At 36.4% G+C, this 24,528-nt stretch overlaps 1 protein-coding gene across 8 annotated transcripts in view; it reads right to left on the reverse strand.

Moving 5' to 3' along the window:
• LRRC7 (leucine rich repeat containing 7) overlaps positions 1-24,528 on the reverse strand; it is a 574,473-nt gene that overhangs the window by 208,089 nt on the left and 341,856 nt on the right. For 2 of the 8 annotated variants that reach the window (XM_081490663.1, XM_081490664.1), the window contains one exon: positions 20,150-22,151. The exons of the other annotated variants lie outside the window; for them this stretch is intronic. In XM_081490663.1, the coding sequence (XP_081346789.1) occupies positions 22,145-22,151 (7 nt within the window). In that variant the 3' untranslated portion in view covers positions 20,150-22,144. Of the gene's footprint in view, positions 1-20,149; positions 22,152-24,528 lie in introns of those variants that run through there. 8 annotated transcript variants of the gene reach the window in all.

The following is a 24,528-nucleotide window of genomic DNA, read 5'->3' on the forward strand; positions in this document are numbered from 1 at the left end:
TTTATGTTTTATCCTTCCTGAATTTGACTTATCAAAATTCTAGTTTTTTATTCTGACAATTTCATTTTCATCAACTATTCTGTGGGTTTTGGTATGATTTCTGATGTTTACAATTTCAACTTTTCAGAAACAATGACTGTAGGTCTATATATATTCTGTTTCATTTACTTTTTATTACTTTATAGTTTCAGAAATAAGGTAAAGATAATATTTTTCAAATCTGCATATCTCTTCATTTTTATATTTGTTATATATTCACAATTTTTTTTCTAAATTCAGCTTCTTCTTAAAATATTTGCCTCAGACTCAACTTGATTTTTTTCTTCTATGTATTTACTATGAGAGATTCTTCCCTTAATATTTGAATGCTAAAACCTACATTACTGGTGTTTTTTTTATGGTGTCTATCAACACATAGAAATAACATTTGATTTTATTTAATAATTGGAATGATATATTCTTTCAGCTGTATATGATCATTAAAATAGCCATTTAAGAACAAATTCACTTAGGATAACTTTTTGATTGGCCTTAAACAGGACTAATTTTTCCCCCATGGATATAATTTGGCATAAAGTCTATCATGCTAAAATATAACAATCAGTAGTCAGAAGTTGTGAAATAAAATACAATACAATAGCTACCAGAAATAATGGACTGTACAAGAGAAACCAAATAGAACAATGGGTAACAAATAAACTCCAGATGAGACCATTGTGAAATGTGCCTCATAATGAAGACTCATTTCAATCAAAGAACTGCTGCTGCTGCTGCTGCTAAGTTGCTTCAGTCATGTCCGACTCTGTGCGACCCCATAGACGGCAGCCCACCAGGCTCTCCCGTCCCTGGGATTCTCCAGGCAAGAACACTGGAGTGGGTTGCCATTTCCTTCTCCAATGCATGAAAGTGAAAAGTGAAAGGGAAGTTGCTCAGTCATGTCCGACTCTTTGCAACACCATGGACTGCAGCCTACCAGGCTCTTCTGTCCATGGGATTTTCCAGGCAAGAGTACTGGAGTGGGGTGCCATTGCCTTCTCCGCAAAGAACTGCTAAAGACACTAAGTTCTAATACCACTATTTCTTATGGGTGATTATATAAAATCAGTCTTGCTTTTAAAAAGTCATAAGTTCAAACAGTGCTTCTCAACATACTGTCAAAAATTATGTTTTTGAACCTAAATTTTACTGAGGAAAGATTCACTTTTTGTCAGTGTTACAATACACTTAGCTAAGTGCCCAAAGAGAAAGAAAGGTCTGATACTTCATATCATCACTGTCATTGTAGACAAAGTAACAAGTTGATTATCTCTCTTTTGTACTACCCTGAAACTTCACAAATTCCTTGTAAATTAAGCCTTTTAAATTTATTAAACAAACAATTATTTCATTAATGTAACACACATCTATTGAACACACATCAGATGCCAGGCTAAGGGCTGGGACTAACATGTGGTCACTTCCTTCAGGTACCTCACAACTTAGTGAAATGGATGTAAAAACTTAAAATTGACAATAATAATGGATAACTGGAGGTTTTTCTTATGTGTTTAATAGTAATTCAAGGATTTATACAACACACATAGTCCCTGCTCTGATGGAGTTTATAGTCTAACAGAAAATTCAGAAGTTCAATGATTTTGAAATTAATGTGTTAATTTATTATGCCTGGGTCTCATGTTGCCCAGAAAATGTCAGTGTTGTGAGAACTTGTAATTCAGGAACTGACCCAGAGTTGGCTTCATATCAGATAATATTGGAATTGGGGCTAATGAGATGAAGAGTTCACAGGACAAAGAAGGCAGAAAGGAAATTGCAAGCAAGGAAAAGGACACAAGCACCAGCATTCTCCTAGGTATTGAAGTATTTGACATGTTTGGGAAATAGAGAAGTGTTTTCTCAATAAAATTCTTGGCAACAAGAAGGGACTCCAAGGAGCTCTTTGTCTCCTTCACGTTAAAGCCCGAGGAAGACACAGAAAGTTCTTTCTCAAAGCAGTTCACTCATGGGGAAGACTGGTTCAGAGAATTAACTCCCTGTGAGGCCACAGTGGGTCATGTTCCCAGAGTCAAAATGGACCTTCACACTCTGAGTAGGTCTTGGGGATGGAGAACCGTCAGTGCCAAAATAAGAAGATGTAGCCCACAACACTTTAAGAAAAGGAAGGAATGATTGTCCCAGTAAAGCTGCTATAAAGAACTTGCCTCCAGTGTCTCTATCTCCTATTTTGATAAATGGAAGGACTACCTTCCTTGTAGTCTAAAATAGAAACCTGGAAGCTACTCCTAACTTTTCTTCCTCTATCACCCTCCAAATCAGTCAATTTCAAGCATCTGTTTATTCTATCTCTATTATATGTCTTGAATATATGTTCTCTTTTCATCCTCTCTGCCTGACCCAGAAAAGGCTTCACATCAGATAACATGCTGACAAAGGTCTGTTCAGTCAAAGCTATGTTTTTTCCCAGTATTCATGTGAGAACTGGACCATTAGGAAGGCTGAGTGCTAAAGAACTGATTCTTTTGAATTGTGGTGCTGGAGAAGACTCTTGAGAGTCCCTTGGACTGGAGAAGGAAATGGCAACCCACTCCAGTATTCTTGCCTGGAGAATCCCATGGACCGAGGAGCCTGGTGGGCTGCAGTCCATGGGGTCGCAAAGAGTCGGACACGACTGAGCGACTTGACTTGACTTGATTTGAACTGGAGATCAAAGGAGATTAAAGTAGTCAATCCTGAAGGAAATCAACACTGAATGTTCATTGGAAGGCCCGATGCTGAAACTGAAGCTCCAATACTTCTACCACCTGATGTGAAGAGCTGATTCATTGGGCAAGACCCTGATGCTGGGAAAGACTGAAGGTAAAAGGAGAAGGGGGTGGCAAAGGATGAGATGGTTAGATAGCATCACCGACCCAACGGACATGAATTTGAATAAACTCTGGGAGATAGTGGAGGACAGAGGAGCCTGGTGTACTGCAGTCCACGGGGTCACAAAGAGCTGGACATGACTTAGAGACTGAACAACAATAACATCAGATGATATTAGAATTAGGGTTTAAAAGATGAAGAATCCTTTAGCTGCTTTCACTTGTTAGTTTACTTACTTCTTGGTTTAGCCCCTCTTACTTCATGGGCTATGGTGACCCAGGACTTTGTAACAGCCTCTTTGCTAGTCTGCCTACCTTCAGCTTTCAGCTTTCTCTAATCCATATTTATCACTGTCACAAGAGTAATCCCCCAATTCATGTCATTTCTGGGCACAGAAATCAAATTATTTCAGGAAAAGGTCCAAATTCCTCAACACTGTATTCAAGAAAATTATAATTTGACACCAGTCTACCTTTCTGGTTTTACTGCCTATAATCCCCCTATAGATATTATTATCTACAGCCATTTATAGTATCCTAAATTAGCTACATTCTCTAATGGGAGACATTCTCTGGTAGATTTAGCTTTGGAGGTCATGAGACTAAATTGAACCCCTTTAAATATGTCTCAGAAGACTCTGCAGATTAAAAAATCAATTGACAAGAACTGCATTTTTATGAAAGGAAATTATTAGTGAAAATATCATTATGGTTTTGCCTCTTGAAAAGTATTATGCTATCAAAGGAAAATTATAAGAAAAACTGCCATAATTTTTGTAGATTGGAAAATAAAACCCCATCAAACCATTTTGGTTTGTATGCAACCTGTATGTAGTCTCTTATGAGAAGCTGAGCAATAGAAAATAATATTTTAAAATCTATGTAAGAGGTGTAATATATAACATGATGACTATAAGGGAACACTGCTATATGCTATATATGAAAGTAGTTGAGAGGAAATCCTAAGAGTTCTTGTCATAAGGAAACAAATTTCTTCTATTTTTACTTTTTATTTTTATACCTCTAAATGAGATGGTAGATGCTAACTAAACTTACTGGAGAAATAACTTCAGTATATACATATTATGTATATATATACATATATATGTTGTTGTTCATACCCTCAATCTTTCCCATATTGTCCTTTTTCCAATATGTCAGCTCTTCACATCAGAATGGCCAAAGTATTGGAGCTTCAGCTTCAGCATCAGTCCTTGCAATGAATATTCAGGGTTGACTTCCTTTAGGATTGACTGGTTTGATCTCCTTGCTGTTCAAGGGACTATCAAGAGTCTCTTCCAGCACCATAATTCAAAAGCATTAATTCTTCAGTGCTCAGCTTTCCTTAAGGTCCAACACTCACACCCATACCTGACTACTGGAAAAGCTATGGCTTTGACTATGAGGGTCCTCTTGTGGAACAGAATTGACCGATACCTTGATCTTGGTCCTCCAACTTCTGTAACTATGAGAAATAAATTCCTGTTGCTCAAATCATTCAGTCACAGCAACCTGAGCTGACTAATAATATTTGGAAATTACAGGCTTGGTAATTTTTTAAATTGGATGCCCAACATCTGGCATTTTGGTAATTTCCACTTTAGGAATCTTGGTAGGAGGCAAAGCTTACCTATTGAGAAAGGAACAGCAGGCCTGACAGCTGACAGCTGGTAGCTAGCCTGGATCTTACCACCAAACCATGATATTTCCCTGCTGATCATAAGCAATTTCACAAAATTATCAGTTGAGGACTCTTCAGACAATGATACAATAAAACAGAAATAAGTTGACTACAAAATCAGACCCAGATAGAGACAAAAGCAGACTCGTGCTTCTATTACTATGAGGTATTATTATCTCTCCCATGACAACTCCAATTCCTTTCCATTCTCCTGGTCAAACAGGTTAAAAAATGCCCAAATCTCCAATAACCAAGTGTCCCACTTTCAGAGAACATCTGATCCAGAAAAGACAAACATGTACTCAAACCTTCCCCAAAATCACCTAGAAGTCTGTCCTAACTCCCTCTTACTGAGATACTCCATGGTTCTCCATGGTATGCAGCTTCCCATGCTGCAGCAATTATAAACCTAATGTTGATGAGTAAGTATACATGGTGGTTTTTGGCTGTTGGGGATCAACATCCCTTTTAGAAGCCAGGTATCTTGTTTTCAAGTTTCTCTGGCTGGCATCAGTGAATTGGGTACAGGGGCTTTACGTCAGACACGTGCTCCTTCTTGCCACAGAAGCTAACCGTGGAGAATTCTTTATGGTTTAAGGAGCAACAGCAGCAAAAGTAACACTGCAAGGCGATGGTTCAATATGGGTGGTCAGAACCCAGTGCTGGCAGGGTGCCGGGACAAACAGTGGCATTCAGCATTCAGTGGTGGCAATAATGGTATTACACCACAGTGTTCTTTTTAACATTGCTTTTGCCTTTTTTCTAAGTTTTACGTGTTATATCGTCTGTTCTTTCATTTATCCAGTGTCCTATCACTAAAGTCTTTTTCAGCTTCAATCACACAGAGTGGGCTTCTCTGATGGCTTGCAGGAAAGAATCTGCCTGCCAACCCAGGAGACACAGGTTTGATCCCTGTTTGGGAAAGACCCCATATTCCACGGAGCAGACTAAACCTGTGTGCCACACCTAGTGAGCCTGGGCTCTACAGACTGGGAGACACAACCCTTGAGGCCCGTGCTTGGCAACAAGAGAAGCGATTGCAATGAGAAGCCTGCACACTATAGCTAGAGAGCAGCCTCTGTGAGCAGAAACTAGAGAAAAAGACCTGCTTGGTAACGAAGACCCAGCACAGCCAAAAATAAATAAATAAATGAACAAAATTTTTAAATCATACCGAGGTGGTCAAGAATCTGTTGATACTGGAACAATATTCTACACAGTATCCCCCTATGCAAACTCAAACATTTGATGACTGAAATGTGACTATCTAATCACAGATGCTCCTAAGTTCCAGGTCTAAATTTTTATTTTTTATTTTTTACTGAACACTCCAGTTGAGCTATTTCAAAACCTGAAAGATGATGCTGTGAAAATGCTGCACTCAATATGCCAGCAAATATGGAAAACTCAGCAGTGGCCACAGGACTGGAAAAGGTCAGTTTTCATTCCAATTCCAAAGAAAGGCAATGACAAAGAATGCTCAAACTACTGTACAATTGCACTCATCTCACACGTTAGTAAAGTAATGCTTAAAATTCTCCAAGCCAGGCTTCAGCAATACGTGAACCGTGAAATTCCAGGTGTTCAAGCTGGTTTTAGAAAAGACAGAGGAACCAGAGATCAAATTGCCAACATCCGCTGGATCATCGAAAAAGCAAGAGAGTACCAGAAAAACATCAATTTCTGCTTTATTCACTATGCCAAAGCCTTTGACTGTGAGGATCACAACAAACCGTGGAAAATTCTGAAAGAGATGGGCATACCAGACCACCTGACCTGCCTCTTGAGAAACCTGTATGCAGGTCAGGAAGCAACAGTTAGAACTGGACATGGAACAACAGACTGGTTCCAAATAGGAAAAGGAGTATGTCAAGGCTGTATATTGTCACCATGCTTATTTAACTTATATGCAGAGTACATCATGAGAAACGCTGGGCTGGATGAAGCACAAGCTGGAATCAAGATTGCTGGGAGAAATATCAATAACCTCAGATAGGCAGATGACACTGCCCTTATGGCAGAAAGTGAAGAAGAACTAAAGAGCCTCTTGATGAAAGTGAAAGAGGAGAGTGAAAAAGTTGGCTTAAAGCTCAACATTCAGAAAACTAAGATCCTGGCATCCGGTTCCATCACTTCATGGCAAACAGATGGGGAATCAGTGGAAACAGTGGCTGACTTTATTTTTCTGGGCTCCAAAATCACTGCAGATGGTGATTGCAGCCATGAAATTGAAAGACGCTTACTCCTTGGAAGAAAAAGTACGATCAACCTAGATAGCATATTAAAAAGCAGAGACATTACTTTGTCAACAAAGGTCTGTCTAGTCAAGGCTATGGTTTTTCCAGTGGTCATGTATGGATGTGAGAGTTGGACTATAAAGAAAGCTGAGTGCCGAAGAATTGATGCTTCTGAACTGTGGTGTTGGAGAAGACTCTTGAGAGTCCCTTGGACTGCAAGGAGATCCAACCAGTCCATTCTAAAGGAGATCAGCCCTGGGTGTTCATTGGAAGGATTGATGTTGAAGCTGAAACTCCAATACTTTGGCCACCTGATGCGAAGAGCTGACTCATTGGAAAAGACCCTGATGCTGGGAAAGATTGAGGGCAGGAGGAGATGGGGACGACAGAGGATGAGATGGCTGGATGGCATCATTGACTCGATGGACATGGGTTTGGGTGGACTCAGGGAGTTGGTGATGGACAGGGAGGCCTGGCGTGCTGTGGTTCATGGGGTCGCAAAGAGTCAGACACCACTGAGTGACTGAACTGATCTGAACTTGGCTACATCATTTGCACTTCCAATTTATCATGTTGAAAACACAGTTAGTCATCTTCCCAGACCTCCTCTCTTTCCTGAATATGAGTTGATACTACTTAAATCAGAAACCCATAACTAATTAGTCACAAGTCCTATGGATTCTACTCTCTGAAACCTGTTTCTTCTCATCTCTATTTTCACCATCATAGCTCTAGTTCAAATCATTGTTTGTCCCATGAATTACTTCCATGGCGTTGTCAACTGGTTATTGTGTCCACTATAATACACTCTCCACTTAGAAGCTGCAGGTTCCTTTTAAAAATGCAAAAATTATAATGATGTCAAATAAAACTTTTCTTTTGGCTTCCATTGCCAGAACAAAGTTGCTTCCACAATAAAAATTCACATGATACTGGCATGTTCAGAAATGCTCTTGAGTTACTATTTCCAGGATATGTTCAATTGTGCTTCATGGAATGTGTAATGATGTCTCATAGTGACTCTTTTTGGTCTCTATTCTGAACAGGAAGTGATTCTGCTAAAGAAGTTTTTAGAAACCTTTGCCAACTCTGTAAGCATCAAAGCATCACAGTATAAATTGATCCTATGAAGCATTTATTTGTTCATTTAATATTTATTAAGCATCTACTATGTATTAGGACTTAATCTGCGATAAAAGAATGTAGATAAAAGTAAAACAGATAAAGTCTCTGCCCTGTGGAGCTACCATTTTAGTGGGAGAGATGTATGAGAAGGAAATAAACATAAGTATACAATACAGCTGGTGTCCCTGGTGGTCCTAGTGGTAAAGAATCTGCCTGACAGTGCAGGAGACCTAAGAGACATGGGTTCGATCCCTGGGTCGGGAAGATCCCCTGGAGTATGGCATGGCAACCCACTCTAGTATTCTTGCTTGAGAATCCCGATGGACAGAGGAGCCTGGAGGGTTACAGTCCATAGGGTCTCAGAGTCGACACGACTGAAGGGACTTAGCACACATGCATACAACATACCAGAGTGCTATGAAGAAAGTAAAGCAGTGTGAGAATGATTGAGAGTATTTGGAGAGTTGCTATTTCATATAAAATTGTCAGAGAAAGCCACTGTGTAAAGCTAACATTTTATCAAAGTTCTGAAAGACATAAAGAAATGCAGTGACATAATGTGGTAGATATAAAAACACAGAATACTATACTGTATAAATCATGACTTCTGTAGTTAAGACTGTCCAAGATCAAATTTGAGCTCTGTCACTTATAAGACTTATAATTTAGGGCAAGATATTGAGTATCCCTGTGCCTCAGTTTTCCCATAAAATGGGAACTATATGAGTATCTATATTATTGGGTTGTACCTCTTAAATAAGTTAATAGCTGTAAAGTGCTGAAAGCACATGGTAAACACTCAATGACAGAAGTTATTATTGTTTTGAAAAATGCATGCTAAAACAAATAACTGAGGTTATGAAGAAAAAATATCACACAATACAATCCATAATTTATAGACATAATTTAATCCATATTTATAGAAATAAAATATTGGGGGAAGCCAAACCTTCAGTAGAAACTAAATAATGAAGACTCAGAGGCTAGACTGTGAGCAGACGCATAGGAAACCACAAAGAAAAATTTCATATCATTCATCCAAGTATTTATCAAATACTTACTACATTTCAAGCACCATGCCAGATAATGGACATGGAGGTAAGAAAGTTAGACATTATCTCTTTTTTTACAGAAATTTTATAGTATAATAAGAAGACATAAAGTAAAATAGAGTAATCACAGTAAAAGGTATAAATGTAATGGTATAGAACATCCAGAGAGGATACTCAGTTCAGTTCAGTCGCTCAGTTGTGTCCGACTCTTTGCCACCCCATGAATTGCAGCACGCCAGGCCTCTCTGTCCACCACCAACTCCTGGAGTCTACCCAAACCCATGTCTATCGAGTCGGTGATGCCATCCAACCATCTCATCCTCTGTCATCCCCTTCTCCTCCTGCCCCCAATCCTACCCAGCATTAGGGTCTTTTCCAATGAGGATACTACAGGAATATATAACCAGAATAGCGCAATAAAAAGTATACATGCCAGATAACATATAGAAAATCATCTAGACGGAACCAAAACATTTCATTATCCTCACTTTTATTTTAACTGCTAATCACAGTGTAAGATACCTATAAAAGAGCACATATCAGATGTATAATGAATTTTCATATACTGAACTGACTCTCACGTAATCAATATCAAGATGAAGAAATAAAATGCTTTCAGAGTCCAAAACCAGCAGTCTCCCTCATGCACCCTTTTAGTCATTAACTTACCTCCCAAAAGATAACCACTATTATAATTTCTGATAAATTTTGAAGCAAGACTAGTTTTGCTTCATGTTGTAGCCTACATAAATTAAAACAAAAATATTTCTTGTGCCTGACTTCTTTCCTTTAACATTCATACAGAGACTTGTACCTGACTATTTATAGCAGCCTACTTGTAACAAAAGCAGCCTGCTTAGAGCAAAAAACTGGGAAAACCTTTCAACTCAAATATCCACCAAGAGGTGAAGATAAAGAAACTGTGCTATATTTACACAATGTATACTTTCAGCAACAAAATTTGATAACCTTTAAAATGTAGACAAAACAGTAATGATCAATGATTCAAGAAGTCAGACCAAACAAGAAAATATGTTCTAAGATCACATTTTCATAAAATTCTGGAAAATTCAAATAAATCTGTAGTGATAGAAAGCAGAAGAGTATTTGCCTGGGTGGGGAGTGGGTAAGCAGTGTCATGAGGAAAACATTTTTGATGATGGACATGATCATTATCTTGACTGTGGTGATGTTTTTATTGGTGTATATATGTCTCAAAATCCATCAAATTGTTACTTTCAATATGTGCAACTAGATCTCAATTATACTTAAATAAGGGCTTCCTAGGTGCTCCCAGGTGTAGTGATAAAAAAAAAAAAATCTGCCTGCCAATGCAGGAGGTACAAGAGACACAGTTTCAATCCCTTGGTTGGGAAGATCCCCTGGAGTAGGAAATGGCAACCCACTCCAGTATTCTTGTCTGGAGAATTCCATCGACAGAGGAGCCCGGCAGGCTTACAGTCCATGGGGTCGCAGAGTTGGATGCGACTAAGCACACATACCACACGCACGCACACAAAAATACTCAAATAAAACTGTTTTTATTTATTTATTTATTTTTTAATATTTGGATACTTTGCTAACAAATGTAAAGCTTTCCTGAACTCAATATGCATTTAAACCTACAAATATATCATCAGATACCCTCAGAACTTCAATCCAGTTTGAGTGGACTCTACCTTGCTGAGCCATGGTAATTAAGAACAAGGCTTCTGAGTCAGGCTGAAAGGGTTAGAATCCTTCCACCTCACCTTACCAACTTTGTGACATTGGGTAAGTGATTTCTTTATGTGCCCTTACTTATAAAACAAGGATAGTACTAATACTTCAGAGAATTAATGTGAAGATCATATGAGTTAATATAGGTGAACTCAATAAATATTAGCAATTATCGGAGAAGGCAATGGCAGCCCACTCCAGTACTCTTGCCTGGAAAATCCCATGGACAGAAGAGCCTGGTAGGCTGCAGTCCATGGGGTCGCTAGGAGTCGGACATGACTGAGCGACTTCACTTTCACTTTTCATTTTCATGCATTGGAGAAGGAAATGGCAACCCACTCCAGTATTCTTGCCTGGAGAATCCCAGGGATGGGGGAGCCTGGTGGGCTGCTGTCTATGAGGTCTCACAGAGTCGGACACGACTGAAGCGACTTAGCAGCAGCAGCAGCAGCAGCAGCAGCATACTACTTATGAGTTAAATTTTTGTGCCTATATTAGGTAAAATTAAATGTCCAGTATTCCTTGAAAAATTGACTGAATTAAACTTATTTCTCTTTATTTATATAACCATTATACTGGCATAGAAAACTTGATTTGAATAGGCTCTACCCTACCTTTCAAACCCAATCTTTTGCTATGCACAAGTCAATACATCCAACACAAATGAATCTCCCAGTATTTTGCATAATTTATCCATTTTCTCAGCTTTAGCATATGAGTTTCCTTGGCTAGAATACCTTTTCTATGGAACCAAAAGCTCAATAAAAGGACTCAACATATCTTTTTGAAATTCTCAACACATAGTACAGTACTCAATACATTATGCTGGGCAAGTTTTCCTTGATTCTAATTTTCATTCTCTTACTGAGTTTTCTGTCACTAGTGTTAAATACATTTACTTCTTGTTCCTTAAGCTTGGTATTAATGGAATATACTCTTTTGCTCTTCTGTTAGCATTACTAAGGGACAAAATTAGAATGATTTATAGATTGTCATCTCAATGTATCCACATTTATTGCTGCTTTTTAATCCTCCTTATTTTCAAGACTTTTTTTTTTTTTACAATTGTAGATGTCCAAACCTGTTGATCTAGAGAAGACTGATGAGAATTACATACTTTTGCTTTTCCTAAAAACTTTCCACTTTCTATTTGTTTTCCTAAAGAGTAAATTGTATATCAATTATGTATATCACAGAAATAAGTTTGATTTCAAGCATGATAAATATTACATTAAAAAGTAAATTTAGAAATATCTTAAAGTAACAAATATTTTAATATTAAAAGCTGCAGTTTCTATATTTACTTACATCAAGGAATACTGAAAGCACATTGTTCAGTAATTACTATAGAAACATCTTGGACTACTTAACTGTGTTTCACAGTAATTACTGTAGAAAAAATTTATATCTCAAAGTTTCACCAATTTTTGCAAAGTCCTGCAAAGCATCAACTTGTAACGAAAATTACAATTCTAAACATTTGTCCTCAAGGAGAAATATAATATAGAATTGATGTATATTGTGTTCTGTGTGATTAGTCGCTCAGTCATGTCCGACTCTTGCGACCCCATAGACTGCAGCCTGCCAGTCTCCTCTGTCCATGGGGTTCTCCAAGCAAGAATACTGGAGTGGGTTGTCATTTGCTTCTCCAGGGGATCTTCCTGACTCTTTACCAACTGAGCTATGAGGGAAGCCCTAATAAACAGCATAAAATTGACACAAAAATCAGTTCATTGCCTGTGGTACAAATAATATTATTTATATGGTAGCAAATAACATTAAAGTTCTTATTACCTGAATGAAAAATATCTTTTATGTTTTCCTTACCAGGTTAATGTGCAGATCAAAAAATTACCATTGAAAGTTTTGAAAACTGTAATGTATGTTGACTGTGTGAGGTATTGGTACTTTTACAGTCTCTTATGTTAGGAAATGCTAAAGAAGAAATCAGCTTGGTTTTAACAGGTTGGAAAGGTAAAACTGATAAAGACAGTGAGCCATAAATTTAAAGGAGGAACAAAACCTTACATAATTACAAATAAACTAATACTCTTACAGTCTTTGAAACTCATTGATCATCTGCTTAATTTGTCGTTATGAGGACTGAATGGTTAATCCGTGACATCAGAACCCAAAATGTATCCTGATGTATTTTTTAAAATGAAAAACACCTCTAAATAGTAGCAATTCTTGTAATATGTGATGCATATCTATAATACAGAAGAGGCATTAATAGGATATGATATTTAATCAAGTGCCTTGAAGATAAGTCAATTAAGAACAACATCAGCATAAATAATTTGAAGTTGCTAAAAGTATAATTTAAACAGAGCTATAATCTGTAGGCAAAACAGTGAAGTCAGTACATTATGGATTACTAGAAAAAGAAATGGGTTTGAATTCAAGTTCTGCCACTTTCTGCTTAATTTCTGAGATGCAGTTTCCCAGTTGGTTAAGAAAAGTGACAACACATACCTTACACTGTTAAAAGGTTTAATGAAATAATGTTTGTGGATAAAAGAGCCTGATGTATCCACTAAATAAATATTAATTCCCTTTCACTGTCAATGAATATAAGATCACCTACAGTTTGAATCAGTTTTGTCTAGATTATTGTCTTATTGGAGGGAAAGACAGACAAAGACTAAGTTGTTAAGCATATGACTTTATCTATCTTCAGGTCTATCATAGTGCCAGCCGCTCAGAAGAGACTTAAAAATGTGCATAGCACTGTGCTTAAGTACATCATATGCTTTATTTATGGAAGGTTGCTCTAACATTCATTTTCTTACTTAAGTTTTTAACTCCTCTCTTAAATACCAGCTCTTCCTTGTTGCTCACATAATCAAAAATTTTTAGTAGTCACTAGTTAGCCAGGTCCACCTCAAACCACCTTTCTACTTTTACTTCCACTACTCATCTTAACTTATCCAACTGTCAGCAAAATTAGGACATTCCATAACTATGCTTTGTACTTTCTGACGTCCTTCATTTCCTCTGCAAATATACCACTGCTTTCTTCCCAGTAGCTGAAATATAACTTCCCCTTTAAACCCTAGGTCAAATGTTCTCAAGTACGATCTTACCTCTCAACTAGAAGTAATCTTATTTTCTCTAAGTATGGGGGGGAATTACTTTTTTTTCTCTTTCTTTTTCATTAGCTATGCATACCAATTGTAAGCCACTATTTTAGCTACTCTGGAGAGGTGATAAGCAACATACACATCTTCAGGAAACCTACAATTTAGAAAAATACAAAAAGTACATCAATAAATAAGACAGAGAGATAGACATGTAGGCCTGAAAAAGTGGAAGATTAAAGGATGGATAGTAAGAAATCAATCAAGTAGGTGAAGATAGATGAGAAAGGTCAGAATCATTGCTTGATTTAAAAGATATTTGCTAAATTTTAGAATGATTATACTTTAGTAATTCAAATGGAAGTGACATTTATATAAGTACTCAGTAATAATCTAGTAGCTTGAATAACAGACTAGGAGCATGTAAATATGTTGATTTCACTGGAAGTTCGATTAGCATAGTTCTTGCAACAATTTCACAATTTCTGGATAGAGACTGCCTTTAGAATTTGTGTTGTTTTTATTACACATAATAGTACTTAGACACTAAGCAGAAAATTATATGGATGAGATGGTTGGATGGCATCATCGACTCAATGGACATGAGTTTGAGTAAGCTCTGGGAGTTGGTGATGGACAGGGAGGCCTGGCATGCTGCAGTCCATGGGGCTGCAAAGGGTTGGACATGACTGAGCAACTGAATTTAACTGAACAAAAAATTATAATTCCTTCAACTGCCATATCTTCTCTGTTCATTCAACAAATCTAACTTCGGACAAAGTACTAGTTACTGGAGATGCAATGGTGAAGAAGATAAAGATGTAGTATTGTCTTCAAAGAGCTCAAGGAAACAGACCTTCAAACAACTAATTATTACGATTTTTTAGCAATACTGTAATCAAAGTCCACATGTATTTGTGGTAGAGTTATTATGGATGGGCAACCATAATTTTCACAGAGGTATTAACTTTCGGGGGCTTCCCTGGTGGCTCAGCAGTAAAGAATCTGCCTGTAGTGCAGGAGACACAGGTTCAATCCCTGGGTCAGGAAGATTCTCCTGGAGAAGGCACTGGCAACCCACTCCAGTATTCTTGCCTGGAAAACAGTCCATGGGGTCGCAAGAGCCAGACACGACTTAACGACTAAGTCACCAGCACTGACATTTGGACTGGACCTTAGTTAAGTACTATATGGAAGAAGAGCTATAGTCAATCAAAAAGTGTTAATGTCTTATGTTTGGCTTTACAGATTTGTTATTAGTTGTATTTGAACATGCCTATGCCTGTTGTATGGAAAATCTTTTTCAAATCGAATCATAAAGCCACAAAGTGAAACCCTGATTTAAGGAGTAAACTGAAAAAGCAGTTTGTTTTTGTCAACTTTTTCCCATTTTCCTTATACATATCAAGAGTAAACACTCTGATGAAAGTCCTTTGGATTTCACTTCCAAAAGTGCTTCTCAATTTTACTTACTTTTCTTGGCCCTATTGTCATTGCATTCACCTTCTCTTTGCCAGATTATAGCAACTGGTCTCCCTGCTATCTGTATTCACTCTTATAATACTGTTGTAAAGGATGTTCAAAGAAACACATCTTCTAAATAGAAGCTTCTTTCCTCGAGTTATTTGATGGATAAGAGAATCATGCTGTGAGCTTGTTTCATGTGTTGGTATGGGTGTGTGCTCAATCGTGCCTGACCCTTTGTGACCGCATGGACTGTAGCCTGTCAGGCTCCTCTGTCCATGGAATTTTCCAGGCAACAATACTGGAGTAGATTGAAATTTCCTCCTCTAGGGGATCTTCCCGACCCAGGGATTGAACATGCATCTCTTGTGTCTCTTGCATTGGCAAGCAGATACTTTACCACTGAACCACCCGGGAAGCCAAAATTTGTTTCACAGTATTTCTTATCGATATTTTCTATTTAACCCTATATGACACCAACTCCTAAGAAAAGCTTACTCTCTTATCCTTTGTAAAATCTTCCTCTTATTTCTGTTATCATGTTCACCTCATCTTGTACCTTTGATCATACCTTTCTCAGTTCAGTTCAGTCTCTTCAGTCCTGTCTGACTCTTTGCAACTCCATGGACTGCAGCATACCAGGCTTCCCTGTCCCTCACCAACTCCCAGACCTTGCTCAAACTCATGTCCATCGAGTCAGTGATGCCATCCAACCATCTCATTCTCTGTTGTCCCCTTCTCCTCCTGCCTTCAATCTTGCTCAACATCAGTGTCTTTTCCAATGAGTTAGCTCTTTGCATCAGGTGGCCAAAGTATTGGAGTTTCAGCTTCAGCATCAGTCCTTCCAATGAATATTCAGACTGATTTCCTTTAGGATTGACTGGTTTGATCTCCTTGCACTCAAGAGTTTTCTCCAACACCACAGTTCAAAAGCATCAGTTCTTCAGTGCTCAGCTTTCTTTACAGTCCAATTCTCACATCCATACATGACTACTGGAAAACCCATAGCTTTGACTAGATGGATATACACTCTTTCTCAGTTCTGGATAAAAGTCTCACAGTGTGTACTCCTGATGTGTCATGTCCCCTCACCGCTAGCTTCTACATGAGGCCCAGATGAGAGTACGATTCTTCTCTTTTGACAACTTTTCTTTAAAAGAATCTTCCAGTGGTTTATCTTTTCTCCTCTCAATATACAGATGTGGGGGAAGAAAACTAAGTGGGTAAAGAGAGAGGAAAAATACAAAAACCTCTATCTTATCCAAGTTTGTTTTAATGTCTCTTTTCCTCCCCCCACACAAAGTATGCGGATACTTCTCCTGTGTCTGGACATCTCATTGAGAAATAGCAACTTCTCATGATATAAGGGTATTAGTACTGGTTTCACTCTCTTCTCTTTTCAAGACCAGAGTTTCCATTCTGCAGCTGGTGGATACCCGTTATTACTCTAACAAAAGCAAACAGGCCACACCAACATTCAGGTTCTGGATTTGTCCTGCCCACTCTGGGCTACATCAGGGCACCCTAAGACTGTGGCTTTGGAACTGAGTTCTAGTCCTTACCTGAAATGACTGCAGAAGGACTCTAACTAGGACTGAGCAAAGTCTCTCTTTGCCTCCTTAGGTCACACTATACCACAAGGTCCTTTAGTGGGTGAGCGGCGGCAAATTCACGTCTAGCTTCCCTGGCAATGGAGCCAGGGTTTCTGGGGATGAAGTTCTCTTGATAGGGCCTTGGGAAACCAGAAGAGCTGTTGTGCTCTGAGGCTCTGATATTCATTTATCTGGTTCTTGGACTGAAGTCAGTCAAGACATTAAACCTGGAAATCTTTGTCAGGCTCTCTTACTTGGTTACTTCTTTGTTTCTGAGCTTGCCCTTCTAGTACACTCAAGTGGTGGGCTACTTCAGTCAGCACTTAAGTCTTTTTATTTCATCAGCTACACCGTTAATCTTCTTATTTTTCTAATACTAGTAGTCCAGCAGGGGAGGCCTTCTCAGCTATTAAGGTGGAGCTTCAAAATAGATCCAGAGAATGTGCCAGTAGCCTTCTCTTCCTGAAGAAAGAATTTTATTTATGACTTCAGTGGCTTTATAATGAACACAAATTCATAAACCAACCCTGCATACTTAAAAAAGTGTAGTTTTAGTGCCCATTATAAACCTTTAAAGAGGGGAGGAAACAGCAGTTCAAGATTTAGTCTTCAATAAATTTAATTAAAATATCTTGACTTTTTTTGTTTCTACTTTCATGTTATTCTACACTTCTGACTCTTCCACTCTGATTGAACTCTCTTTACGTGCCATCCTGTCTCACACTGTTGGTCCCCTTGTATCCCTCACACTTTGGACAGGTTCACAAAACACCCTTCTCATATGTCTTGCTTCTGCCATAGTCACAATCTTTTGAGAAGTGAAATACTTCTGTTCTGTTTGTCTCACAATAATCTGCCAGAAACCTCAAAACATGATGCTAAGTGAAAGAAGTCAGACATAAAACATTACATATTGTGTGATTCCATTTACATGGAATGTTGAGAAAAGACAGATTTATACAGACAGAAAACAGAATGGTGATTGCCATAGGGCTGGAGTGAAAACTGAGATCAGATGGAAGCTTGACCGGGAATGCCACATGGGACTTTGGAAAGAGACAGAAATGTTGAAAACTGCATTGTGGTGATGATTACACAGCTCTATAAATTTACCCAAAATCATTAACTTGTGTACTTTAATGGGTAGATTTTATGTTGTGTAATATACACCTCAATAAAGCTGTTAAAAAATACACTGAGTGGCTTTCACTCTCTGCTTCCTTAGTGAAGAAGTCACCTATAAAACTTTACAAATTTTATCCCATAACTCACAAATTCATCATTCTTCAACTTAAAGCCCTTTCACTGAAATCTCAGGGTTACCCACAAATGAAGTCCAACCGTGGCACATAGGCCCTTCATGAGATCTTCTCTATTTACTTCCTGGCTAGTCCTCCCTCACACATGTGATTTTACATGTTCAATTCCTTGTTCCATGTTTCCTCTTTAAGCAAACTACTCCTTCTGCCCACTTGTTACTGATTGATTCAAATTTATTGTTCAAAAGACTCTTTGAGCTTCACCTCTTTTGTACGTTTTTACCTGGACTTTGCTGATAGGATTAAGCATTACTCTATTCATCACGTTTTTATAATCTTATGCAAATGCTGCATAGCTTGTAATGCTTTACTTGTCTATATTCCTTACCAAAACATGATCTGCCTAATTGCAGGGGCTCTATTGTACTTGGTGTCTCTGATGTTAATCACAGTGCTCGACAAATGTTTACTGAGCTGGACTGAATTAAAGGTTTGTATTCTCTCCAAAATTTGCCCAAGCACAAGAGATGACTGAGTCCTGTTTTAAATGGTATATAATCCCACCCTTATGCATCATATAGCTGCAATCAAAGCAGTTGTATGTGTTGAGTGAGGGGTAAGGGGAATTACTGGATTTACAGAAGATTTTACTTCACTAAGATTTTGAGCAACTGTGTAGTTTCCACATCCTCAGGCTCTTCTAACCTCTTCTGTCCTGAACCTGTTACTTTTACTGTAATGACATCAATATGCTATATCTTTGCCCTATTAATATTTTCTGGGTTTATGCTAATAAATACACATAGACTATTGGTCTTTACCTAATTTGTATTGGTTGCTGTGGCAGAAGCAACTAACATGAAGTAAAACTGACAACACATAATGTAACTTTGCTATGTTTTGTTTATGACTAAAATTTGTAAAATAATTGTATTCTTTGGTGAGAAAATTTGAGGAAGGAAATGGCAACCCACTCCAATATTCTTGCTTGGAGAATCCCATGGACAGAGGAGCCTGGTGGGCTAAAGTCCTTGGGGTCACAAAGAGTTGGACATGACTGAGTGACTTACATACTTTTAGATCTGCTAGCTTTGTTCCAGAGAAAGTTGACTTGATTTAAAATAGAATACAAAATGGCAGAAATCGTAGTTGGTAAAATTTGATGCAAAAAAAATATAGGAATGGGAGAGTATATGATATTCTTAATAAACATGGAGGAACCTATAATTTCTAAGAAATATAAGGCGATGTATTCTATTTTCTAAGATACTGCTGCTGCTGTTTAGTTACTAAGCCATGTTCGACTCTTCTGCGACCCCATGGACTGTAGCCCACCGGGATAGGATCACGTGTCCATGGGGTTTCCCAGGCAAGAATACTGGAGTGAGGTGCCATTTTCTTCTCTGGGGATCTTTCTGACTCAGAAATCAAATCTGCATTGGCAAGTGGATTCATTATCACTGAACCAGCAAGGAAGGCCTTACACACTGCTAAGAGCCATTAAAAATTGACTTTTCTTCATGAAATGTCAATAAGATGTTGAAAGGCAATTCAATATATTGCTCACATGATGGCCAGGTTCCCAGGAGGGATACTTATCTTACAAGGTAGGAAGGGGTTCTGTCGTACAATACTTGGTATCCTAGACAATGGGTAAGCACATATTGTGTTGCCTTCTTCTTAAGAATTATTTTTCATTTTAATTTTTATTGTATATTTAGTCAAATTCTGGTTTAATAAGCATATCCCACCACCCATGAAAATGTAATCAACTGAATATATTTCTAAATGTTAGCTCAATGAGATTACTGTGATTTCAAGAATAACAAATGCTTATGAACACATTCTTTTAACAATTTATCTAATTTAAATAATATATATCTAGAGGCTAAAAAATATGTAACTTTATAAAATAAATACATTTAATATTTTTGTTAAATTGACACATGTGATTCCTCTTAGCATAAACGATTAGAGTGCCATAAATATTGTCAAGGAATTTACAATCAGTCCCACTTGTTGGAACACTACAGTGAAGTAGCATTAACGGTTGACAAAAATGAATCAAGTATCATATTCAGTGGTATATAATTTAAATTTTTACTTCTGCAATCACTTCTACTGATGCAGTTTTAAACCATTCCAACTAGACAACGATTCTTTGTTACTTGTTAATGTCTTTTCATTAAGAGAACTTTCCTTTATCCTATACATATAAGCTCTCAATTGTATTTAATATGCTATCATAAGACCAGAAATGCAACATGGTTCAGCAAAATAATTATCCAACAGAACCACTGCATGTTGTTGCCGAGTTTAACTGCAGTTCTGTAAGACTTCTCAAATTTAACAATAGAAAATTCAGTTCCTTACTTGGAACATGACAGAGGCAGAAATATTTAAATACTTTAATGCTATTTTCATGCAGAATGTTTTAAATAATCTTTAAAATGGTATTTGAAGGACACGGTGGGAGCATATTATAAAACTACACTAAAATAGCACAATTTGTTCTAAAGCAGAGTCAGACATTTATGTTCTTAGGAAAGCAACATACGTTTCAAAACACAGTTTCTAGAGATATGTGCAGTATATGTGAAAATGACAGAAGTCAATACGTATATGCCACACAGCTGAAAACAATGTTGTACAAACTCAATTAAGTAGGTTTATGAAACTTCACATAAGATCTTCATAAGTACACATGGAAGAATCCATATTTACACAATTTGAACTAAAAGAACATCCACTTTCAAATATATACGTGCTTTTTACAAAAGGCTATACATTTAGGGTCATTATTTTATAAATCATGTAATTAAAATGCATTAAAAACAGAATAGAAATATTCAGAAAATTACATTTCAATTCCATAGTGTAGATTTTACAAAAAGTGACAATTTGTAATTTCCTAAGAAAATAAAATAGAAGCAAATGACAATAAAAAACAAAAACACTATTAAGCTCAACGTATCTATACTGCTTATATTTGGTTTATGAAAAGAACCTTCAAATTATATTCAATCAAGCAATAGTTCCAATAGAACTGGTATAAATTCTTTGTATCTTGTCTTGTTCCAAAAAGAAGTGAAGACCAGGTGAAGAATGAATATGTGGTACTGTACCAAGATGAAGATCTCTGGATGCTGAATTTCAAACTCTTCAAAATTTCACTATGAAATATATCTTACTCTTTGAAGTCAAATGTATAAAGTGTTAAAAGCAAATGCACCCATTATGTCAATTGTTATTTATTTTGCAAAGACATCATTACAGAGATTCATTTTATATGCAAATTGAAATGTTATAAGTCATTGAACTGCATAGATAAAGCTAATGTGGTTAATTAACAAATGTGTTTTATAGCTACAAAATAACTGTATCACATTAAATTACATAAAATGTAAGGAAACATAAAACCAGTCAGTCACTGGTTTTTCATATTTTAATAAGGGCCATCTGGGAATAGTCATTCACTTTGCAAAGTAAGTTCACAATAGAACATAACTAGGGGGTAATGACAGATAAACTGGGCAACCCTATTCAGCCTCTGAAGTATGTAAATGGATAGAGAAATTCTCTTGTTTACTGCTTTTGGATGCTTTCTAAATGATGGTTTATTTTGATCTATTCAAAAATATTTATACAAAAATTATATGTGACAGCAGCTTTATATCAACTAAGTGAAATAAATTGGACAAAAATATGTGTTAATGTTTTTCTAAGACTGATAAAATTTCATATTAATTGGAAATTAAGGCAACTGAACACACTTGGGAAAAAATCAGGTTGCTTTATATTAGCCAGAAATGTCATTGTTAAATTTTAACAAAGACCAAACATTTTGCATTACACTAGGCAGTAAGAAGGCAGCCCCCATCATCAGGTAGCACACCAAAAATGTTTGGTTTCATAATACAGTTTGGGAGAACTACCTCTACAAAGTCTATTCGTGCTGATGCTCCTGATGCTGCCATTTCTGGAGCCCGAAAAGCTGCTGCCTCCACATCCTCTGTTGTAGGTGTCACTGTATAGTCTCAGGCGATTGGGCAAGGGGCACACTCTGGATCTTCAGATGCTAAGATAAGAAAAATCAATTTCAATGCCCAAAAGATGGAATTCCTAATGCAGAAGGTGATTAATATAGCTATTTCAATTGGTCTATATTACAGGGAGGTGCAATGTTTGCTTGTTTCAATATAATTGCATATAAGTAGGTTATAAACAAGAGTTTTGTAAAGCGGTACAGTTCTAGGATTAGACAAATACTAGATAGGATAGAAGCAGAAAATCAAACTGAGTGGTATTGGACAAGATGACTAAAAAAATGCATACTTCCTAACAGAAGAAAGCAAAACACTCATATAAGAATCATTGAGCAACAGAGCAGTCTCATGAAAATAACTTGCTTAAACTTTTATTTTCAAGGTTATTTCTACTCATTTAAATTAATTCTACAATAACAAGCATTATTGATGCATGATGTTCAAGGCAGAACACAAATGAACCCATTAGTATTTTACTCTGATTTTTCAGTGTCCCTTTCCCTCTGAAAATAACAAAATTTGGTTTATTAAAGTTTTCTGTTAAGAAAAATTTTCTTCTCAAATTTATCAGTTTACATTATATGTAGAATAATTCAGCTTAATCTATAGTGTTTGACAAAAGCTCTTATGGGGACAACAACACTGAAGAAATCAGTGAGCTACAGAAGGGAACATACTGTAAAAGAGTGTGTTTTATTATATTCAAAGAATTTTGAGTAGAATCATGTTTTGGGTTATAAAAAATAATCATTCAATTTATTTTTTACTAAATATCTAACAACAACTTTTACCGAATGTCTTCATGTTTTAACAAAATATTTGTAATTTGTATCTTGAAACATATTTTTTTTAAATTGATTTGATTTTTAAATTATATATATGCATATATGAGAACAAAATCATTTACAAAGTAAATATTTACTGGAAACACATAAGTAGCTCAAATTAATATACAATGACTATTTTAAATTAAATCAGTTAAACAACCATCTTTTTTATTTTAAAAATTGTCATATTTAGGACAATCATTTATACAGCTTGTGAACCTGAATCCATTATATTTGATTTACTGTAAAGTGACAAATGATCACAAATTATAATGACAGACTCTTATTGAATAATTTTTCAGCAGGAGGCCTCCTGAATCAATTAACCACACTATTAATTTACTTTAATTCTGCTTTTCTTTTTTTCCAGAAAAGTCACCAATTGCATGTTTCAATTAATGACTTATACGTATTTCACTTACAACTTTGATGTACATTTTATTCAAATTAGTTAAATGCTCTATTTTATTAACATATGATTTAAAAATTGGATATGCTTAAATAGCAAAACAAAGCAAATTACAGTTTTTCAGATAAATGCAATTATGGTTATACAAAATATTAAATAATGATTAAATACCTTATCTTCATTAGAAATGTCTCTTTGCTCCAGTTAGGGATTTACATTTTCAATTAAAAACAGAAACATTATCTTATGTTACAATATTTTTGCATACAACTGAAATTAATGCACATTAATCTTCAAGCATTTTTGCAGTAGAAAGCAAGAACAAGAGTCTTTAAATCTATATGATTATTAATCACAGTGTAACTTTGGAAATGCCCTAAATGTTGAACTCAATACTTACATAAGGTGGATTAAAAATGCACATAGACCATTTGAGCAAAAATTGCCTATAGGCAAACTTAATGTACAGGCAATACATACGCAGATTATCTGTGAGGATTCTTTGTCTCAAATTTTGCTCGAATTTTAGTTTCATTTATTTTCTTGGTATAATATTAAATAGTTATTTAGAGAGGTGTTTATGGACAAATTGATATAGCTATTTCACAACATTATCTTAATTCTCCCAATATATGTTTATTAAATTCACATTCTTAGTATAAGGGAATATATTGGCATGTGCAAAATGTTACAAAGAATATTATATTTCTTATTTTATATGTATGACTGTAATTTATAATTTAGATGAGGATAATGCTATACAGCTCAAGTTGAATATAATTGTTCACTTTGTGTATTTTTCTAGATAATCTGAAATATGCAACTGGATATCTGCCAAACTCAAAGCAATGAAATCTTACTGCTTTGTTTCAGATCTTTCTGCCTTATCATTTGACCTTCTCGTAGGGCATACAGATTATTCAAGAATGAATTTGTCTACAGAATAGTAATACAGCAGTCAGTAATCTCATCCCACTATTGAACTAGCCAAAATTCAACACTGAAAGCTTAAAGTGTTACAGCACACAATTTGACTTTGAAGTGAGGGCACAAGAACATATCATTTTATTTAAACATGACAGTGAGCAATATGTAAATTTTTATAATGGCAAGTAACACTTCATTCTTTAAATACATTGCAAAATATTTTCCAACCTATGTGTCATTTGCAGT

Source organism: Giraffa tippelskirchi, chromosome 5, assembly GCF_054371585.1.
Source record: "Giraffa tippelskirchi isolate mGirTip1 chromosome 5, T2T-mGirTip1v1.2.pri, whole genome shotgun sequence".
NCBI classification, from domain to species: domain Eukaryota; kingdom Metazoa; phylum Chordata; class Mammalia; order Artiodactyla; family Giraffidae; genus Giraffa; species Giraffa tippelskirchi.